General features: G+C 37.2%; 1 protein-coding gene across 2 annotated transcripts in view; it reads right to left on the bottom strand.

Moving 5' to 3' along the window:
* Positions 1-3,127: 3,127 nt before the first annotated feature.
* Positions 3,128-23,043, bottom strand: part of GAD1 (glutamate decarboxylase 1) — a 357,526-nt gene continuing 337,610 nt past the window's right edge. For both annotated transcript variants that reach the window (XM_044075515.1, XM_044075514.1), the window contains exon 17: positions 3,128-5,636. In XM_044075515.1, coding sequence (XP_043931450.1) covers positions 5,463-5,636 — 174 coding nt within the window. In that variant the 3' untranslated portion in view covers positions 3,128-5,462. The remainder of the gene's footprint in view (positions 5,637-23,043) is intronic.

Here is a 23,043-nt window from a genome sequence, read left to right as displayed (position 1 = left end):
AGGTATCATTGGTTAACAGTTTATCTTGTTGCATAATATAGAACAAAAATGAAAAACCTAAACTTCTGAGTGTCAAAATAGCTCATAGCTTGAACCCACGAAAATAGCTCATATAAATTGGTAGCCTACCAAAATTTATTCAGTAGTTGTTTTCATGCCAAACAAATTCAAATGAAGTCATTAGACTGTTTACAGACATGACATACAAAAATGTTTACTTAACTTTTTTCTGATAAATCAAGCCTAAAAATGTAACACCAATTTAACATTTTGTCTTGTTGCAAAATGCAAAACAGAAATGAGAAACCTAAACTTCTGAAAGTCAAAAATTGTCATATTAATCAATAGCTGACTATGTTTTAAACAAAAAGTTGTTGCCACACCAAACAATTTTAAAATGAGTCATTTGGCAGATAATTCAAAAGCATAACAGCTAAAATTGCAATGAATTGACAAATACATATCTAATATATTTGAGCAATGAAAACACATTAAATAACTGGCCTTGGGATCATAGTAAGCTTATCATACCTGGAAAATGTAATCCAAATGGATTAAAAATGCCACACACAGAAAAAAAAAAACTTTCCTGATGGGTTAAGTATCCCTTTTATAAAACTATACTGACCTGTAGGGGTAAAAGCACCAAAAATACACTAACTAAAAAGCAGGAATGCAAATGAATTAAGTGTCCCTGTTATGTAACTGTGCTGATCACTTATAGTGAGGGAACTCCAAGCTGAATGGTTAAATACATAAAACTGAAACTAAAGAAAAATATACTATAATATATAATATTATAAAATAATGAACCTCAACATATGCAAAACTAAAAGAAAAAACACAATGTTTTGCAGGTGGCAAGCCCCGCTGCACCTCTCTGCACCCTATACTAATTGTATATATACCAATTGCAAGATCACAAACCAGTGATGAAAGGGCATAATCCCATTACCTACTGCATAGCAATCCTGTAAAAGAAACTGGCAGTTTGACAAAACAACCCAGCTAACTAAACATTCAATACAAGGAACATATGACCAAATACACTGCACTCATATATAGACTCATTTAGTCAAGCAAGATTTGTGTTTGAGAAATTGGTTTAAAGTGCATTTTGTTGCATTAAGGGTGGGAGTACATGTGTGTGCACTAGTTTGCAGGTTAGGGTTAGACTAAGAGCAAGGTAAGGGGATAGATTTAATGTTTTGCATGTCCAGTGATGTATGTGGTGTGTATTTGAATGTTTTGTGTAGTGGCTGTATTACATAAACAGGTTTTCTAAGGTAATGTTTTGGGTTGGGATTAGAAGCAGTGACAGAGATACGGTTACCATGCATTTGTAAGACAGAACAGGGATACTTTTTTTAACCAATTGGAAAATTAAACTTTTGGTTTCATTTTTCAGTCATTTTTAATGTGTTTTTAGTAGGGTGTGTTTCAACCACTAACATTTGATTATTTTGTAATTAAACATTAATGCTTTTGAACTTTTAATATGTATTTATGCAAATAGATAGCTAGATTAGATGTACAGATAGACAGATAGATATAAGGATATAGATACATATGCATTTTATTATGCCAAAATGTTTCAGTGCCTTGACCCACTTCTCCTTAACTCTCTCACTCTCCCTTCATTTCTAAGTTCTTCTCTCTCCTTTGTGGCTGGATAGTTTTGCAGGCATAAATGCTGGCACGTAAGGAGGCTACATGATAATGTTCCTTTGTAAAAAAAATGTGTGTGTGTGTGTGTGTGTGTGTGTGTGTGTGTGTGTGTGTGTGTGTGTGTGTGTGTGTGTGTGTGTGTGTGTGTGTGTGTGTCTGTGTGAAATCAATGTCATTATGTATTGCATTTTGTTATGGTTTATGAAGGAGACAGCAGGAAAAATATTTTGTACTAGGGAAGCTTTGATAGCTCATAAGTCACTCCAATTTGTTTCTCCAAGATAGTCTCAAACAACATTAAAAAAACATTTAGTGGCTAAGCAAATACAAGGATATTAAAATTTGTCTTCAGTGATAATATTATAGATTATTTCTTGTCCCTCATAAATATGCATTTTCATTTTTCACAAAAGAAATAAACTTTTAACTGTTAATATTATTACCAGATCCAGAAAATACATGTGTAATTTTGGTAGCCTGGGTTTGCATAGAAATAAGATATAAATATCTAAAATTACATAATGTAGTCACTATTTCTATAAAACATTTTTTTTTAATTTTATGGCTATTACCAGACTCTGGAAATCAAAGCAAAACTGAAATTAATTTAATTCAGTTAATTTCTTACAATGTTTGTATAAACCAATGAAATATAGCAATTGTAACTTTATTTAAATGCATGCCTCTCAACTTTCAGAATTTCTCAGAATGTTCAGATTTTTTTCTCAAATTTTTGATCTGTTCCTCACAAAAATTTGTGTTATTCTGGCAAACCATTGAGGATCAAAGTCAATAAGTAATGGCAGACATTTGACTTTCAGATTTCATATCCTTAGGAAAATGCATGCTTACATAAATCCTGTTATTCTAACAATTTTCAAGTCTTATAAGAGCATTATTTAAAATCTGCCCCTGATTTGGGGATCCCCCCCCCCTTTATCGCTGGCTTTGTCCATTATTCTTGCTCTAAGAGGTTGAGATGTATGAACAGAAGTCTTGTGAACAATTTGTCATAGCCTTAACTTCTTCTGTGTTCCTGACTTTCATGTGACATAAGTCAAAGAAACAGTGTAAATACTCAAAATGGCAGAGAGCTCCTCAGGTTGGCAGCCCCCACAGTATGCTATAACCAAAGTAAAATATGTCTACTTCATGTTTATCATATCTGCAGGGAAAGTGTAAACAATAAAAAAGTATTCACATAAACCATACATCTGTAACACGTTATTGAACCCATGGTATAACTCTGTGAAAACAATAACATGAAGAATTCTTACTTCATTTACTCAGTTTTACAGATACTTGTGAACTCAGTTATAGGTGATAAAAGGCTTTTAACTAATTTTATTTTCCATCAGAATGAAAATAATGCCATAGATTGTGTCTTGGAAGCATAGTTATTTTGTTCAGATGAAGTATCAAAAGCATAACACTGAATTCTAAATGAAAATATGCCAGATCAGTTTAAAACTCATTTTAATAATGCTTGGATTTAAAATACTTACAAAATCATGTCACATGAAACTCTGGGTGACATTTTTTTTTCTGCAAGAGTGTAGGGCAGCTTTGTCAAAAGCCATGCTTCCTGTCCCCATTTTATGATTGTGCTTTTAGCTGTTATCAAGTTCCATGTAATTATTTTACCACAAGTTGCAGGATGATGCAAAGTTTAAACAATAAAATATAAGTAAAGAATATTAGTGCAAATTTTCAAGCTATGAAACAAAGCAGCAAATGCTATGATCACAAAGTTTACATGTAATGTATATAATGCCCTGACTGTGAAACACTACAGCATGCTTTCAGCCCCCTGGCTCCCACAGTCACATGTAAGCATTATAGTTATCATTTGTAATACTTTGTTACAAAATGGAGCTGAGGCATGAATACAATATTGAACATGGTTGTACCAAAACTTAGAGTGACTACACCTGAGACAACTTCCATTGGAAGAAACTGGGCACCAACGTAAGGAATAATATGAGCTTACTCGTTTACAGACACAATAAACTATAAAAAAACAAATAAAATAAAATAAATGACAAAGTAAAAATTAAAAAAAATAACAGCAAATAAATCTATGACAATTCAGCATTGTAAGTTTCCTTTACACTAAGAGTCAATATAATTTCACTTAAATGCTTAAACATATCATACATACAGGAAATAGTCTAACATTTATTGAAAATGTTTCTTCATTGCATATATATTTATATATATTATGTATTTAGTTTCACTGGGTCATCTCAGCAGAAAACAGTGAGATTCCAGTTCTCAGATAATTTCTGATTCCTATTGTTATACAGACAAATGCACATTTCTGAAATATGCTTCTAAAATCTGGTCTAGCTCACAACTGAAAACCAACAGTGTTCACCTCTGAATATCAATGATAAGAACTGAATTCCATTCATATCTAGGTGTTATTATTTATAAAGGTGCAAATTCAAGTAAATTCTTGGGTATGAAATAAATGACAGCCTATACATTTTATAATTAATTGTACTGACAAATATTGTTTATATATTTATTACCTTTATGGTTACTATATTAAATATAAATTCCACTAAATTTCATTTTTTTTCTTTGGCTCACAAATACACTAAAATACAATAAACATTTTTTTTCTGAACTTACTTCATTTATATATAAATAAAGATACATTACAAATGGAAGAAAATACTAGACACTTCTTCAACACTTGAAATTCCAGGTTATAAATAATTAAGTATTTAATATACTTCTAATCTGACAATTTTCATACCATAAAACTATTACATTTATTCCTTTTTCACAAAGATCTTAATATACACAATCTACACAAAATTGCTAAAAACACAGCAATATTATACTCTTACAATGACTGTGTTACTAATTTCCCTAATATCACATATAAAGACAAAGTTAATATGGAGGACTTGGGATTTCCTTATTGTGCTGACTGCAAGAACATCTACACTAATGCTGTTTAATACTGCACAAAAATGTACCTGGCCTCTACACTCTCTGAGCATTTCAGCTATGTTAAATAGTTTATAGTCAGTTATATAGTCTGATTGCTATGTCATAAAGGCATACTGTATAATCTGGAGTTGAGTTCTATGTGTTAGAATTATAGGGAAACAGCATTTCTTGTATAATAGTAATTTAGCACATTGTTACTAGTATTTAATTACTTGTTAATTATAAGGAACACTTAAAATAATGATTTACAGTACACTTTAAAATAATACAATATAGTCTTCATATTACTACAACTTGTAGGCAGATTACTGACAATTGACTAAAAGGCATCAGAAACATAAATAATACTGGTGTCTGCTGGTGATTTTTTATGTTACTATAGCACAAGCAATCACGTTTTCTAAAACAGTATTTATGGGTTAGGAAATACAACTGCAAATGCTTATTAGTGCCTTTGCCTAAATGTGTTTTGAGATACTGGCTGGAATAATATTTGCTAGCATGGAGTGTCTCCACTGTATAACCTATTTAAGTATGTATACTACAGCAATAACTTCATATATATATATATATATATATATATATATATATATATATATATATATTTGACAATTTGTTGGAGAGTTTAAACACTTAGATTCAGTATACTTTTATTTTCTAAATGTTTATCTAATTATAATTCTGAAATTTTAGAGATTGTTTAGAAGACTATGGGAAGTAAGCATTTCTAATAAGAAAGGTAGGTTATCCTGTTCTACAGGTCTTGTTAAATATTACCAGCATTGAAAAACATAACAACTAACACCTGCAATATAACAATAATAAATGTATTATAAGTCCTGTCCCAATCTCTCTATTTCTTCTATAAGGAAGTCAATGTCAGATTTTGTAGCAGCAGGATTTGAGATAACCATCCGGAAGAAGTTAACTTTTTCTCCCTGAGGTTGATATCCAACCATTGTAGTTCCAGACTCCATCATTTGTGCTTTAATTTTAGGAGCAACCTTTAGAAAAAAAAGTAATAATTTAGAAAACATGTTTATTTAACATCACAAACTGAATCAAAGTATATAATTGATCTGACAGAAAACAGGAATATATATATAAAGAGAGACAGATGGGTATGTTGAAGTGAAAAAATGTTTACTGTAAACTCTTTTTATCTAAGAATCAGATTATTAATACTGCTTAAACAATGCTACACAAACCTGTATTTCTTTCTGAAATATGTTTTTCCATAGGAAAATATTTTCTAATAACACACAACTCCTCTGTACATCTTTGCATTTTCATAGCTGCCCAATATGCCCTGAAACGTCTGCCATACTAGCAATTACATGGAAGCATTCACATTGTCATTTCTGAGGTAACTGTAAGGTTAGGCAGACAGAAAAAGATTATTTCAGCTCACAATTACCATGGAAAAGCCAATGCTAGTGTTTCTGAGACATACTGACCAAGTTCTCTTGTCAAAACATTTGGTGAAAGCCACAAAATAACAGGGGAATGAAAGCTCAAACATGGGACAATTTTTAAACATTACTCATTCATTTAAAATGTCAACAGAACAGGTTTTACATCAACATTATCAGAAGTATGAAACATTAATGTCTAGCATTAGTAACTGACTGTAATCGTCTACATACCTTTCAACTTTTGCTTAAGAATTCCAAAGCCAAAAATGATGGAGAGGAGGGATAGAGGGCCAAAATCATGGGAAGATTTTAAATATTGCTATGATAAACTTAGAAAGCTACTAGAATAACAGGTTTTGCATTAGCATGCATTTTTCCTGAAGAATGTCTCATTATTTAGTGGGCACTGACATCAATGGTTTGCCAGAAAAAAAAAAACACAAATTTTATGAAAACCCAGACCAAAAATATGAGGCAAAAATCTGGACATTCTGTGAAATTCTGGAGAGTTGAGAGTTGTGATCCTGACTGAGTGATTTACCAGAAAATCAAACATTTTACAAGGGACAGGTCAAAAATATGAGGCAAAATCAGGAATGTTCTTCAATATTCTGGACAGTTTATTTATTGATTGCTGTTTATTTACCAGGTAAGATGGCCCTTTTCAGCAACCATCCAAAATCAATAGCATAAAGATAATTTACACAACTACATTAAGGCATTAAATTCATGTATATTCCTAGTACACTTAAGAGACATGTTTAATTTCCATAAGGCCTGTGTGTTTATTGCCGTTCATCTACTGAGTACCAGGATAGGGTTTGGTTTTACTGTCTAATAGCCTGTTTTAGGAATAATTTGCCAAAGAGGTACATTTTACTGAAGCAAGCCTGACTTTTATTATTTATCATTTGTTAACCAGGAAAGTCTGACTTGGAACAAAGCCAATTTTCAGCGGAGGCCCTGGGAGAAATGCTCCAGATGCATGTCTTTGTAATGTGGGAGAAAAGCAGAGAACCTGGAGGATACACAAACACAGGGAGGACATGCAGATTCTGAACAGAAGGAGCCCCAGCTGAGAATTGAACTAGAGAAGTTGTTGTTGTGAGACAACAATGTTACCACTGCATCACTGCACCAACTATTTCCCTACACTAGTTATAATTTTGCTGTATTTAATTATTCATTTATTCTCTTACATCCACTTTATGCTATTCAGGATCACTATAGAAGTAGGCAAAGATTTCCTGACAAGTATGGGAGTAAGCCGTAAAAACAGTTTACAGTCATAAATTCATAGATATTCCAAGGCTAACAAATCTTAGATAAACTTACTAAGCTGGGCATAAATCCCTACGTCACTCCATGGGTTAACAACTGGCTTACTGACAGAACACAGACTGTAAAAGTAGCCGACTCCAAATCCAGCTCCAGACAAGTGACAAGTGGAGTACCTTAGGGTTCAGTCCTGGGACCACTCTTGTTTGGCATCTACTTCTCTGAAGTACAGGCCAACACTAAGAGACTCTGGCTAACAAAGTTCGCAGATGACTGCAAACTGTGAGCCATTATTGAATCCCCAAATGATGTGGATATTCTACAAAATGGCCTTACAAAAACAGATGCCTGGTGCCAGAGCCATGGGCTCAAGCTTAATGCCAAGAAATGTATAGTTATCCCCTTTGGAAAAAAACATGTACCCATGAATTACCACATAGGTGGCAGGACACTAAACATTGAAAGTGTGATGAGAGACTTAGGGACACAGGTGAACAGTGGTCTCACTTTCGATAACCACATTGCCACAACAGTCAGAAAATCCTTCTATGTGGCACACCTCATCACTAAGGGCTTTTCATCCAGAAAAAAGGAGGTCATTGTCCCACTGTACTCATCCCTCATTAGACCAGTTGTAGAGTATAATGCCCTGTTTGGTATGTACCTCACAAGACATCTGCAACAGTTGGAAAGACCACAGAAATACCTCACTAAAAGAATCACAGGCCTAAAGCAGATGCCATATGCTGACCGTCTAAAAAAACTCCAGCTATACTCTGTGGCATATCATCTACTCAGAGGCAATCTCTGCTTAACATACAAGGCCATGTCAAACCCTGAGCTGTTGGACCTGCTCCACTTAAAGAAATCCCAATCCCTCAGAGCCACATGCTCCAGGGATCTAAACCTTGTCATTACAATGAACAAAACATGCTGGAAGGATAGGTTCCTGACCCAGAGACTCCCCATATTCTGGAATAGACTGCCCATACATGTCAAGCAGAGCGCCTCAATGGCCCTCTTCAAAAGGAACCTTGATGATTGGATGGGAGATAGGAAATTCACCCTGGGGATCATGTCAGTCACCCTGCTAGATAGGGGACCAGAGAAGTAAATATTGTGGGAAGAAATATCCAGGGAATTGTTATGGCTACGCTTGCATAGGCCCTAGGACCGATAGCCTAGTACCAACCTATGAACCTATGAACCTATGATGATTCATGCTTTGCAAGTATCCTCCCTCAGGTAGTACCGCCTTTCTCCAAAAGGACCATACCAATAAAACCCAGAGTAGGTTTGTGGATGCCCATCCAGCCACTATTTTATGTTTAAAGTAAGATACTGAATCACACTGTTTAACTTGTATGGAAAGTTTATTCCAAAGGTTTGGGAAGTGCTGCCTTATAAGCATGTATCTCCACTGTGCAATATTTATCTCTTGGTGAATATTTAGGTCTCTGTTTTAGTATTGGTGGGGATATTGCACTTGTGGAGAAAAAGGGTAACTGGGTCTCTTAATGGTGCATCAATTAAGCAACACAGATCTCCCTTCAAAAGTCTTTAAGACACTGAATAAAGAAATAGGGCTTCCAGCATATCTTCATAGCTCAGAAATTTTAGACCTGTGATCTTTTTAATTAGGAACCATTAGCATTTTGATAATTGCTTGATATGATTAATGAGATACTCCCCAAAGGGGGGCATTATACTCAATAATTGTCCTGATCAATGCTGAATATAAGGGAGTGATTACATCTTTAGAACATGAGGATATTATTTTGGCAATTAGGTTGGCTAAATAAAAGGATTTCCTGACAACTGTTGTCACGTAATGGTTAAAAGAGACAGAGCTATCATCCCACATATCTAGGTCACCAACACATTTTTCATTTTGAAGTTGTGTGTTGTCTGTACAGCATGGTGGGGGAGGGGTTGTCTACCAAAAGTGATGCTACACTTTTTAGCATTTGGTTTGAGTTTATTTTTCGTACATCAAGGCTTTGCTGGTGAGGGTTCATTCAGAAGAGTTTGGGTATTAGAATGGGATGAAAGTGAATGAATAAATGGCCTCAGTCATATATTTCAAGTTGCTGGTGTCACACATCATACAGCTTGCCTATTCATCCCACTCCTAATTGACAGCTACAACCATCAGTGTATCCATCTGACTACCAGATTATAGTGATGTATTTTACTTGTCGATCACCAATGTATATTTACAACAGGCCTCCTTATCCTTGCCTCCCAAAGTTAGCCATCTGTATACATTTCTGACGTGATTGTCAGGAAAGAGAAGAAAAATGATCAATTATCACAGTTATGTATTCCATCCTGTTGCTCCTAGACAGTACATTGCCCCTACACAAGCTATAGTGATGTTGTGTGCATACCTGTGAGGTATGATTGTGTGAAAATTTAAGGAAATAATGATTACACTGTTACAGGCCCAAAAGAGGCACACTGACCATCTCTCCATAGTACCTCTGACATTTAATTGTGAGGGAAATTAGAAAAATAATGACCACACTTTCCCCAGTCCCAACATATTCTGTACACACCTCTGAGATTTGGGTGGAGAATTTAAGAAATAGTAATCTCACTGTTCCCAATCCAACATCTGCACACAAACACACGAGCTATAGGAACCTTCTGTGTTCACATCTGAGCAAAGGCCAGTTGTAGAACAAGTGGGACCAGGGCAGAAGCCCTAAATAAGCCTGTGTCAAATTCCATTTTTACAACTTGAGTTGTGGGTGCTGACAGGATCTAGATGTTCCGTGATGCATTTTATCTGTTATTTTTTAAAAATAATGACTTGTAGTGTATGGATCACTTTAACTATGCTCTGAATTTGAGGAAAAGTATGCTTGTTAACACCTTTCTGACATCAGAAAGGTGTTTTACAAGCTTTAATTAAGTACTTCTTACTACTGTTAAGCTCTAGTCCAACACTAGAGCATTAACAGCAATCAGAGGTCACCACAAAACAGCCATGGAAAGCTGTTTGATACTTAATTTGGACTTTTTTCTGGAGTCCAACTGAAGTGTTTAACACTATGAATTAATTATTTAACAGCTTCCTACCAGTATTCTGTGATGATTTCTCACTGTGTTGCTGGGGTAAGTGTGTTACAGCATTACTGCACTTTTCTCTCTAATGTTTGAATATATTGCTCCAGATTACATACCAGGCAGGTACAGCATTAACTTCATTTTTAAATGTCTATGAAATTTCTGTGCAGTAATTCAAATATGTATTATGCATCTTGTTTTTAAATTTGATGGCTTTTGAGCTACCTGCCCCTTCTGTAAATTTGACTTTGAAAATTCTTCCCAGGCTCATCTCATCTGCATATTCTACTGGACACTGAAAGTTCAAACTGGGAAGTCTTTCCCTTTAAACTCTTAAAGTTTGAGTTAATTGCTGTCTCATATCATCCCACACACTACTGCACACTACAATATTCAGAGTATTACTCTGAAAATGGGCTCCTGAGCCCAGTGGACCTCCCCGGTCATCAAACTGAAATAAATAAATAAATTAATTAATAAATATTAGTCTCTTTTTTTCCATTTTACTTTTAAAATTGGTAATAATCTGAAACAAAATGGCCTATCACTGGACAGCCTAGGAACTGATTCTCAGGAATCATCTTGGGATTAGTGCTTTTGTTTTGCATCAGTGAGACAAGGAGAAGGAGAGAAGGAGAACATTACTTTCTATATTCTTCTAGAGACTACCAGTCACTGGAAAGCCTGCAAAATTGCTTCTTGGAAGTCAGCTTGGGATTAATGCTACTGATTTTCTCCTGCTAAGAGAATGAACATAGTTGCATTGATTCCTGCTGGTTTCAGAATGGAGAGGGTGTATTTGACTTCACTGATTGGCCTGGTTGCAGTTTTGGTGAGACCCTCTTCAGGGTCTTTGTGCAGCTTGATTTTCTGTTGTGTCCAGGTGCTGTAGGTTCTATATAGTGAATCTACTAAGACAAGACTATAACAAGTGTATTAATGCCAGGAACATCTGAGTTAATACATCTCAGAGAGCAGCTTAGGTTAGTGATACTCTTGCTTTTGGTGAGAGAAGGAGCATAGGATCATTGGTTCCTATTACCAGACAGACAGTATGTCCAGTAATCAAATCCAAACCTCACAGGCACTAATCAACACCATACCTCAAAGGCACTATTCCCCCTTTAGTCTTCAATAGTAAGCACATGGAACCATGGATTTGCACTTTCTAGCCATCTCCTACCCTCATTCTGGTGAATGATCAGGTATTTAATTGTAATGAGCAATGTAGTAATTGTCTCATTTTTACTGACAAAACACCTACTACACAAACAAACTGACACAGTGTATGACAGATGCCATTATATAATGTTATTGGAGGTAAAGTTCTCACATGAAACTATGACAAATGATATGCAGGTTGTCAATACCATATAACACCACACTAAACCATTCATGCAGTTGAGACCAAACACATAGAAGGAACTACATATACTGAGACTCTTAAAAAGTAACCCATCTAAATCACAAACACCTGCTAAATGTAGCCCTAAGAAACAACCTCATAAACAGACAACACAGGCAAAACCCACCATGAAACATACATCTATCAGTCACACTGCTACAGTTCAAAAGCCTATGAGGCAAACCTCTACACAATCTAATATTCTAGTTATGGGTGACTCCATAGTGAGAAACATTGATATGCCACTCACTATTAGACAACATCAGATAAATTAAATTATTTACTGGTGAGAGGTGGAGTAAGACTTTCCTTTGAGTGGACTTGGCTCAGGTAGCTGTGAAGATCTGGACAATGGGCACAAGTTACAACTAGTTGGCTTTTTCTTTTTTTTTTCAGTTTTTACTTCCCAGGCACTCTGGTCACAAGACAAGTGTTACAGGAGTGCAGAGGTCAAGATGCTGATGCCCATAACTGATACAGAGGGGGATATATTTAATATTAAACAATCCCTGGAAACATTAACAGGGCTAATGAAGGAGACTGCAGCAGATGTAACTACCAGCAAAGCAGTGGTAGTTAAGCAAGATCGACACTTGGAACAATTGACTAATACAATGTCAGAGCAGCAGCTGGAGCTTATTTAACAGGGGAAAGACATTGTTGCCAATACCAAGGAGCACACACATGGCAGGTGGAAACAAACTGGATGATTTAGAGAATCTCTTAAAATGAAATAATCTATGGGTACTGGGGCTTCCAGAGAGGGCAGAAGGTATGGATCCAGTTACTTTTATCAGAAAAGAAATGTGTAAATTGCTTAATGTGGGTACTCCCATAATAGAGCAGTCTCACAGGATAGTGACTAGACAGATGAACAGTCAGCATCCTAGACATTTGATATTCCTATGTCTGGATTATAGTTTCAGGAAAGAATACTCAGAGCAGTGAGAACACAAGAGACTAATCTGTGTTTGGGAAACACCTGTTGAAAACTGTACCAGACTACAGCAGAGCCCTTTGTTTCTAAAAGGAAGGCCATGGCACCATTTCTGCAATGGGGCAGGGAGTTGGTGTTTGGCATATTGCTGAGATACCTGGCTTCCCTGCTGTTTGTTAAAGGAACCCAGAATTTCTCTTTTTAGTTTCCAGCTTTTTTGAGAGACAGAGAGGCAAATCATAAATCTTCTTACACTGATATGGCAAAAGGAAGTACTACAGAGAATAAAAACAGTGAGAGACAAATGTCTTTTGCCCCTCCAAGTCACCCCAAGGAAGGAAGGACAAATTGACTTTTTCCTACCTAATCAAACCTACCAATCAGGGGGTGGGGTAATTCAACAGAGGTTATTTGATTTAGACAAATCCTGATCCATAGTTGAGTCTGTCTCTAATTTTCAGGGACTGGGAAATTAACTTCCTGGAGGAGAAGGTTCCTTGCCTGAGATGATATTGATGGCTGAGGACATCTGACAGATAAAACATAGCTTGCTCCAAAAGGGGCAGAGTTAGGGAAGGACTAATGATAGGACACAAAACTGTGATTGTGTAATGCAACATTGGAGGGGCAGGGAGTTGTATAAACTGAATGTTGAACAATACATAATCTTTTTTTAAATTATTGTAACTAGGGACAGATGGTAATTTGTAAATTCTTATAACCTCAACACGGGGAGTTCGTATTACTGATAAGCTGTCACGTAAGTGAGATTGACCTCAACACGGGGAGTTTGTATTACTGATAAGCTGTCACGTAAGTGAGATTGACCTCAACACGGGGAGTTCGTATTACTGATAAGCTGTCACGTAAGTGAGATTGACCTCAACACGGGAGTTCAGATACTGATAAGCTGTCACGTAAGTGAGATTGACCTCAACACGGGGAGTTCGTATTACTGATAAGCTGTCACGTAAGTGAGATTGACCTCAACACGGGGAGTTCGTATTACTGATAAGCTGTCACGTAAGTGAGATTGACCTCAACATGGGGAGTTCGTATTACTGATAAGCTGTCATGTAAGTGAGATTGACCTCAACACGGGGAGTTTGTATTACTGATAAGCTGTCATGTAAGTGAGATTGACCTCAACAGGGGGAGTTGGTATTACTGATAAGCTGTCACGTAAGTGAGATTGACCTCAACACGGGGAGTTGGTATTACTGATAAGCTGTTACGTAAGTGAGATTGACCTCAACACGGGGAGTTGGTATTACTGATAAGCTGTCACGTAAGTGAGATTCACCTCAACACGGGGAGTTGGTATTACTGATAAGCTGTCACGTAAGTGAGATTCACCTCAACACGGGGAGTTGGTATTACTGATAAGCTGTCACGTAAGTGAGATTATGAATGAGTCAACGTTCATTTCTTCATCACATGCAGTGGAAAGCCATAGTCTTGCTCTTACTTTCACTCTGGTGAAGGATCAGGTGGGGAGTGGAGTCCTGAGGATTGTGTGTCAAGGTTCCAACGAGGACACAGGGAGGTGCCAAGTATGAATAGTTGTTGCTGGTTCACAGCTAGATATATACAGATAAATAATAGTGATTACTCTGTGTGATTTGGGCTGTCTGGTTTACCTAGTATGCATTTGGTAAAACTTTCATTTTTAAGAATTTGGATAAATAAGATGGTAACGGGGATGCAGGGCAGGTTAGCCCTTGTTTGGATAAGTACCCTCAATGTGAAAGGCATCAATGGCTTAGCCAAACTAAAGCAGTAGTTACACTGTTTTTTTTTCCAACAAACATCTTTATTAAATTTTCATACATGACATAGGCAATCTTACATTTATACAAATGAAAAACAAACATGACGCCACTTTAGTTGCAAACAGTATACATCACAGACACCAGTGAAACAACTGCAGTTGCAAAAATTATACAGCACTTATAATCTATGCAGTCATTGTCAGTTAAGCATTATATGGCCCATTCAAATCCTGCCTCTTAAACATCATTCCTGCTCTGCATATATTGTTCCCACAACTCCAATTTTTTCCTATGTAGTTTGCTCCCTCCCTTTTCTAAAGATCCCAGTTAGAGTTATCTCTGTTACTATATTCACTATTTCTAGTAAAGTTGGTCTAGACATTGATTTCCATTTTCTAGTAATTGTTTTTTGGCAGCCACCATAATTAGACACAGCAAGGCTTTACCAAGCAATTCCGATTCTATATCATAACTCAAAATCATCTCTCAAGTCAATCCAACCTGCTCACTCAGGATCTCTGACAGAGCTGTCTGCAGGGAATCCCTAAAGTCTGCCAGCTCATTACAGTCCCAAAAAATATGTTTCCAGCCTCTTTCTTGCCCATCACACCTCCAACACTTGCTATCCACCTGAGGAAAAAATCTTTGGAGTCTACTTAGGGTATAAAAATACCTATGCAAACACTTTCAGGCAAAGATCCTAAATCCTCTAGACTTTGTTGCATATCTGGGAGACATACATATATCTCCCATTGTCTCTTTGTGAATTAATTATCCAATCTCTCTTCCCAATCCTAAGCTCTTTTGATTGATTCTCATAATTATCATACAGTATTTTATATGCTTTACTAATTATTCCTTTTTAATGCTTTACTAATTATTCCTTTTTAATGGCAGCTTCTTTCTAGATTTCTATTCCAGCAGTAGTTACATTGTTGAATCAAAAAGTGATCAAAAGAGCCTGCTTACAGGAAACAGAGTTAAAAGATCATCTCCCTCAAATTAAAAAGTGGTGGAAGGGGACATGTTTTATAGCTACACTAGATCAGCTAAAAGGGGGTAGGTATCTTGATTCATTATTCCTGGGAGGGAAGGTAATCAAGTGCAAGGCAGATAGGGAAGGGAGATGGACATTGGTAGTGACACAACAGGATATTAGAAGTTAGTCTTAGGGAGTTACTATGGGCCAAATGAGGATTCTAAGGGTTCATGGAATTCTATAATAGCCTATCTTAGGGCATATGCTCAGCAGGAGTATTGTTTATGGATAGATGAAGATTTTAATGTCACAATGGACTCATGGTTGGACAGGATTCTCCAGGGTATAGAGAGATATCCACACAAAGCCAGTCCATTGAAACAGACCCTGGAAAAGCTGAATTTAATAGACTTGTTTCCTGACACACCAAAGTTTACATTTTATGGGACTGGAGAAGGGGAAGCTAGCAGACTAGACACAATTTTTGGCCACCAGAGTACTGGCATCAAATTTATTGGGGGCTGAAATCTCACCAGTACCACTTTTATATTATTCTCTAGTTACTAGTGATATGAGTTTGGAGGAGACTATTAGGCCAGTCATATCTTGGAAATGTGGCCCTGCCCTACAAAATCAGGAAAGGTCTTAAGATCCTCTGAGCTTGGGTGAATAACATCTGGAATGATTATTTGGATTGAAGGGGATATATAGAAAAATGGGTAGGATTTAAAAGTTCATTAATGCACTTCTGACAGATCCCTCAGAAAGCAAGGCAACAAATGGAAAGGATCCATCAGGAGGGGATGAAAGACTAGTTAAGGAGATTAGAAGTCTGTTATGTAGAGACTCTCACTATAGGGATCATTCAGTCAGAGCCCAGATAATAAATGGCTTTCATCATAGCAACCATTGTATGAAATGACACTTTCAGTATGTATCTGTCCAAACACATATCACAACTGGAACAACCACAACACTTGCTCACTAAAAGAATCAAGAGCCTAAATCATAAAAACTATGGAGACCATCTCAAAGCCTTGTACCTCCAGCTGGTATCATACAGGCTATTAAAAGGCATCTTCTGCCTCACTTACAGAGCCTCTACGGAACCCTTTCAGATCTACTACACACTTGCCAGTTGAGTGATAGCATGAACACCCACTCAAAGGATCTCAGTCTCTTTTGCAACATACCTAAATAGAACATGTTTGACAGATGCGTTTGTATCACAGAGAATACCTCTTCCATGGTACTGTCTGCTACTCCATATAAAGTGATGTATTTCTTTTACTCTATTCAAATGTAATTTTGGACAAATGGATAAGAAATTGCAAATTCACCCATAGTTCAGCAGCCATGTCCTTCATGGATAGGGCAACAAGTAAATGACCCAACAATTCCTTGTTCTCAACTTCTCTGGATTATTTGCACGCACAGTATAAGGTCTACAGACTACCATGGAATTGTAAGTGTAGCTTCTTAAGATCCTCACAGATCAATTGCCTAGTAAGTACCTATGGACCAATGAACTCATGATAAGTGACCATTATATTAAGATGCATCCATCTATTAGGAATATATTTTTAGTATCCAATCAGTGGTGGAATGGTTGTTAGCAATATTAAAGGGTTTATGTAAGTTCTAGATCAGAAATGCACTACCTTAATTGGGGCAAAATATCACAGTATATGTAGGTGAACAAAAGCAGAATATGAGTGCAGGGTTTTAGCTCAATGAGGAGTCAGGGAAAGTTGAAGAAGGAATGTAATGAGAAGAAATATACCGTTTAATAAGACCTCAAAAGAAAATGTAAGATGTCTCCTAGATTGTCTGTACTCATCGGTAGATAGATCCTTATCAATTACCAGAGCTTGCTAACATTATTTAATTAGGACTCATCTCTGACCTCCAACCTTAGTTTGTCATCTGACAATGTGAGTAAAGTGATGAGAAAAAGAAAAGTCTGACTTGAATCAGGGTTCTGAGATGGCCAATGTATTTTTATTTCACATTTGTTAAGTTCAACTGGGACTAGGCTGAAGACCTGGAAGCTGACTGGAATGAAAGCACACGAGTTCTACCACCTCAAGAGGAAGAGACAATAGGCAGAGTTGAAGAAGAATGGCACAGTCTCAAAACAGTGTATATAAGGACTACAGAATAGCTATGTATCTAACCAGAAATGGAAAAGGGAAGCTGGTGATCATAGGATCATAGTAAGTTACTACTAATGGCCCTATGGCCCTTACAAGCCTAGCCAAGTTCTCACCCTTATTTTCACTATCAGCACCTACTGCCCCTGTCCAAGTGGGACACAGGTGGAACCCTCGGGGTGAATTTACAGTCACCCATCCAATCATCCAGATTGCGTTTGAAGAGAGTCAATGAGGTGCTCTGTTTGCATGAAGAGGGAGTGTATTCCAAAGGTTTGGTAATATCTGGGAGACAAATCTGTCCTCCAGCAGGTTCTATTAATATCACATACCAGGTTAAGGTCATCAGAGCGAGTAACCTGTGTACCATTTGCCTTTTGGATATGAAGCATTTCCATAACGCAGTGTCAGTGATTGCCTTATATGCAGAGATCACCTCTGAGTAGTCTCTATGAAACAGAATAAAGTGACAGTGATGTCAGACAATCCTCACAGGACAGATGGTGAAGACCTTGAATTTTCCTTGTGAGGAACCTTTGTGGTTTCTCCAATTGCTGTAGATGCTTAGAAAGGTACATGCAAAAAGGGATGCTGTACTCAATTATTGGCCTGATGTGGGAAGAGTACAGGGAGGCAATGCCCTTACTTATGAGATGAGCAATATAGAACACCCTTCTTATGGATCTATATCACTTTAGCAAAAAACCTAATCCACGAGTAACTATTTATCAAACACTTACCGTCGACAACCCTATCCATCGAACATGCATTTAATTGAAACTTTTCCAAGGGAAAAAAAAAACAATTGGCCATCATCAGGAATTTTCCCATTTCCTCACTATAGTACAATCTCAGAATTGGTATATTTAGTTGGGGGGGGTAGAGCCCCCCCCCCACCTTTGTGGATTTTCAGTTTTGGGATTTTCGTGACAGTAAGTAGGTTGCCTAGGAGTTTTTTTTCCCCTTGAAAAATTTTAGATTACACGCACCTTCAATGGATGGAGTTTTCAACAGTAAGTGTTTGGCAAATACTTATTCACGGATTAGGTTTTTCACTAAAGTGATATAGACCCCTTCCTAGCACTGTGGAGACATAGTGGTCAAAGGTAAGGTTGCTGTCAACCTGTGTGTCCAGGCATCTCACCACTGAGTGCGTACTTAAGGTGTTGCTATTGATATTGTAGTTAGCAGGAACATCACTTTTACTGAAAGGAATGATAATCCATTTTTTGCACTGAGTTTAAGGCCATGATTTTTGGCACCAGTCATTTGTTTGTGTAAGAGCCTCTTATAGGATGTTGGATTTGGAGATTCTATGACTACTCCCAGTTTGCAGTCATCAGCAAACTCTGTCAGCCACAGACCTTTAGTTTTTGCTTGTACTTCGGAGAAATAGATTCCAAACAGTAGTGGTCCCAGGACTGATCCCTGTGGAACACCACTGGTTACAGGTCTGCTGTTGGAGGTGAATTCCCCTATTTTGACTATATGTCTTATATCAGTGTGCCAGTTAGCAACCCATCTAACAATATATGGGTTGATGCCTAGTTGTGTGAGTTTGTCAATGATGCCTGAGTGGGGGATAGTGTCACATGCCTTGGCTAAGTCCAGGTAGGCTGTATGCATAGATTTCATCTCATCTAGGTCCTTGGTGACTGTCTCAAAGAAGTCCACCCAGATTTAACAGGCATGATCTTCAGTTGACAAATCCAGACTGAGTAGGGTCAAGTGTTTGGAAATTACCTATATGTTTGTTGATAAGGTCCATGATGATTCACTCCATGGCCTCTCTGATAAGGCTAGTCAGGCTAATAGGTCTGCAGTTCCTGGGGTCAGTGGAAGCACCATCTTTGTGCAAGGGAATAACAGTGGCTGTTATCCATTCAGCTGGTATGAAGCTGGTGTTTAGATTATGATTGAAAAGAGTACCCAATGGTGTTGCTAATTCCCGTTCGAGTTCATGTAGGATGCAACCTGGTATGTTATCAGCTCCCATAGATGCTGTGTTTTTGGCCTTAGAGAGGGCATTTCCAATCAGAGATACAAGGTAGGGGACAGGTGGTAGGGATGTCAGCGGGCACGTATGGTGGGGACAGGGGAGCGAGGTTTTCACAGAACCTGTCAGCCAACAGGCTAGCTATGTTTACAAGCTTAGTATATAATTCTGTTACAAAATGCTGGAGTCTTTCTAGCTGGGAAAGCTGTTTACAGCTATAAATGTCAAATGGCATAGTGAATGAGAGTAAAGTGGCATGAGAAGTGACTGGGATCTGGATGAGAACCCACAACCACATAGCAGATAAAAGAGGTAGAAGGATTTTCTGCCTATATTGGAGATATGCTGATTTGGGTGGCCACGGTGGTGCAGCAGTTAGCATTGTTGCCTCACAGCAAGAGGCTCTCTGGTTCAATCCTCATCTGGAGTGCTTTCTGTGCGGTGTCTGCATGTCCTCCCTGTGGTCGCGTGGGTTTCCTCCGGGGTTTCCTCCAACATCCCAAAGACATGCTGTAGGTGGATTGGACACTCTAAATTGGCCCTAGGCATGAGTGTGTGCCTTCTGTGGAAGGTTGGGCACTGGGCTGGCAACTCGACACCTTAAAACTCCACTGTCAATCATGAGCGGACAGATGATACGCTGTGGCGACCCCTAACCAGGAAAAGCTGAAAGAAGAAGATTGGAGATATGCTGATTTAAGAACACCTTATTGTCTCTTTAAATTCAGATATCCCAGATCATGGTTTTATTCCTAAGATGTTTGTTTTATGTGATACTTTGCAGAAGCACTAGTTTTACCATAGACAAATATCATACATTGTTTTGTGTTGAAGTTGAGACCATGATTAGAGCTCCAGTTATTGGTGTAATCAAAGAGAATCTGAGACGAAAGTTATGGTGATTCTTTGCTTACCATCATCTGCAGATGTAGTTAACCAAATGTTTTTATTATTTGCCTGCACTTTAGAGGAGCAAATTCCAAAGAGGGGAAATCCTAGGGCAGGGCAGAGCCTTCAGGGAAGCCACTAGTTACATGTTGCTTTTTTAAAAGGATATAATTTATTTTATCAAGTGAGTTTTCTCTGATTCTCATTTAGTAATCTAGTGAACTACAAAAGGGCTGAGGTTTAGTCAAGTTAGCTTATTTATGATGCCAGAGCACAGAATGGTATCAAATGATTCAGATAAGTCCAGATAAGCACTGTGGAGTACAAGTCCTTTATCCAGCGTTATGATGACTTTTTTTTTTTTTTTGAGAAGGCACAATCTACCTTTGACAAAGACAAATGAAAAGGGTTTAGTCTCTGTAGATCTTGTATGTCCTTACTGATTATTTGTAAAAAAAAATTTACAGATAAACCAAGTAAGAGTGATGAGCCAATAGTTACCAGGGTCATTGAGGGACTATCCTTATGGAAGGGGTAAACTATTGCATTTCTCCATTCTGCAAGTATATATATCCACTGGAGAGACTTTTATTGAAGACATTTAGAAGGGAGTTGGCTATCATTAAGCAGATGGGTTTGTTGTCTTGATCCACAAAAGTATTACTTGTTTTGTCTGGAGAAGGCACCTGAGACTTCCTCTATATTGGCATTGGGTAGTTTAGCCTGAGCTGTATGGAGGGAACCAAAGGTATAGCAGGTAGCATGAAATTAGAGCTGAAATTATTAGCCTAGCCCTTAGGGGTAGATTCTGGGTCACTCTGGTAGTACCATTTGCAGTAAGTTCACAGCACATTAGGGTATTGGTGTGGAGTCTATGTACATAGCTAAAAAAGCCTTATAGTTGTCTTAAGGGATGGTGGTTATCTTGTGCTCAAATACAGCCTTGGTTCATCTCATAGTATTCTTGAGTTCCTTCCTAATTTAGATTAGCTTTATTTTTATGAGCTGGAAGGGGACAATATGTATATTAGGCTAGAAGCTTTTGCTTCTTTTAACAAATTTTATTGATTCAATTATCCCTCCAGATAGGACATTTGATGGATTCATTGTTTGCTTCTGAGAATAGGGGACATTGTCTCTATATAGTGATTACATTGTTCATAAAATTCATTGGTTAGGGCTGTGGTGTTAATATTCAAGGATTTGGGATTATTAGACCAAATATGTTTTTGAAAAGATTAATAAAATCTAATACAGTGTATGCTCATAGGTTTATTTATTTATTTTATTTATTATTGACATTTGTTTAACGGGAAAGTCCACTGGGCCACAGAGACCCCATTTTCAGTGGAGTCCCAGGGAGAAAATCTCCAAAAAACTTAAACAAACAAAATACAGTACTGAAATACAATAATTGTATTAAGGCAATACAAAAGAACAATGAGCTTCAAGACAGGAGATTAAAATACAGTATTAAAAGTACAATAGATGCAATGAGACAATACAAAAACAGATAATGAATACAGTGATTGTAATGAAGTACATCATAATAGGTAAAATGCAACAAAAGTAATGGAAAACAATTTGAAAGAGCAGGTTGTGAAATTACAGCTTCTAAGACACAAATGATTTAACTGAGAAGGCTCAAAGGCACTTACTAAAATACTAATCTGTGAAGATCTTAAGAAACCTACCCTTACATTCCCATGGTAGTTATAATTCCTTATACTTTGTGTACGAATAAATCAGAGGCAAGCAGGACCAGGATATGTTGGGGCATTTACTTGTCGACTCTGTAAGGAACATTGGTGCTAAACTGGGGATGAATTTGCTGTTTCCCATCCATTTGTCCATATTACATTCAAATACTTAAGAGAAATACTTCACTTTATGCAGAATATAAGGTTTCATAGAAATTATATTCTCTATGATATATACTTATATCTCCAACATGTTCAATTTGTGTTGCAAAAGATATTGAGATCTCTTCTGCTTAAGCCTCTGAATGCAGATGGAGTGTGACTAGGAAGGCAGGTCTTAAGGCAGAAGGTGGAAGCTAAATGGACTATGCTACTAGTAGTCCTGAATGAGTGGTAGATGGTGAACCACAAAGTAAAAGGAGTGTCTCCCATCAGAAGTATAGCTGACTCAACTAGCACCATGTGCTAGTACCATGAACAAGTGGGCTACCTCCTCAGCTCTTTAAGTGAAGTGCAAAAGAAAAAAATGGCCAGTTGTAAAAAAAAAAATGCAGATAAGTCCAGTAAGAGTGATGAGCCAATAGTTACCAGGGTCAGTGAGGGACTACCTATATGGAAGGGGAAAACTATGGCATTTCTCCATTCTTGAAGTACATATCCACTGGAGAGACTTTTATTGAAGATGTTTAGAAGAGGTTTGGCTAGGAAGAGCTTTAAGCTAGCTCAACAAATTCATAGTCTATGGAAAAGTTACAGGTCAAGCAATGTACTACTTTGACTGCTTTTAATGCTAAACTTGACAACTCGTTGGGTAGA

The sequence above is a fragment of the Protopterus annectens genome, chromosome 6.part1 (genome assembly GCF_019279795.1).
Source record: "Protopterus annectens isolate FY-2018-M chromosome 6.part1, PAN1.0, whole genome shotgun sequence".
Taxonomy (NCBI): domain Eukaryota; kingdom Metazoa; phylum Chordata; order Ceratodontiformes; family Protopteridae; genus Protopterus; species Protopterus annectens.
The sequence above is the reverse complement of the archived record's forward strand: the minus strand, read 5'-3'. Positions and strand labels throughout refer to the sequence as shown.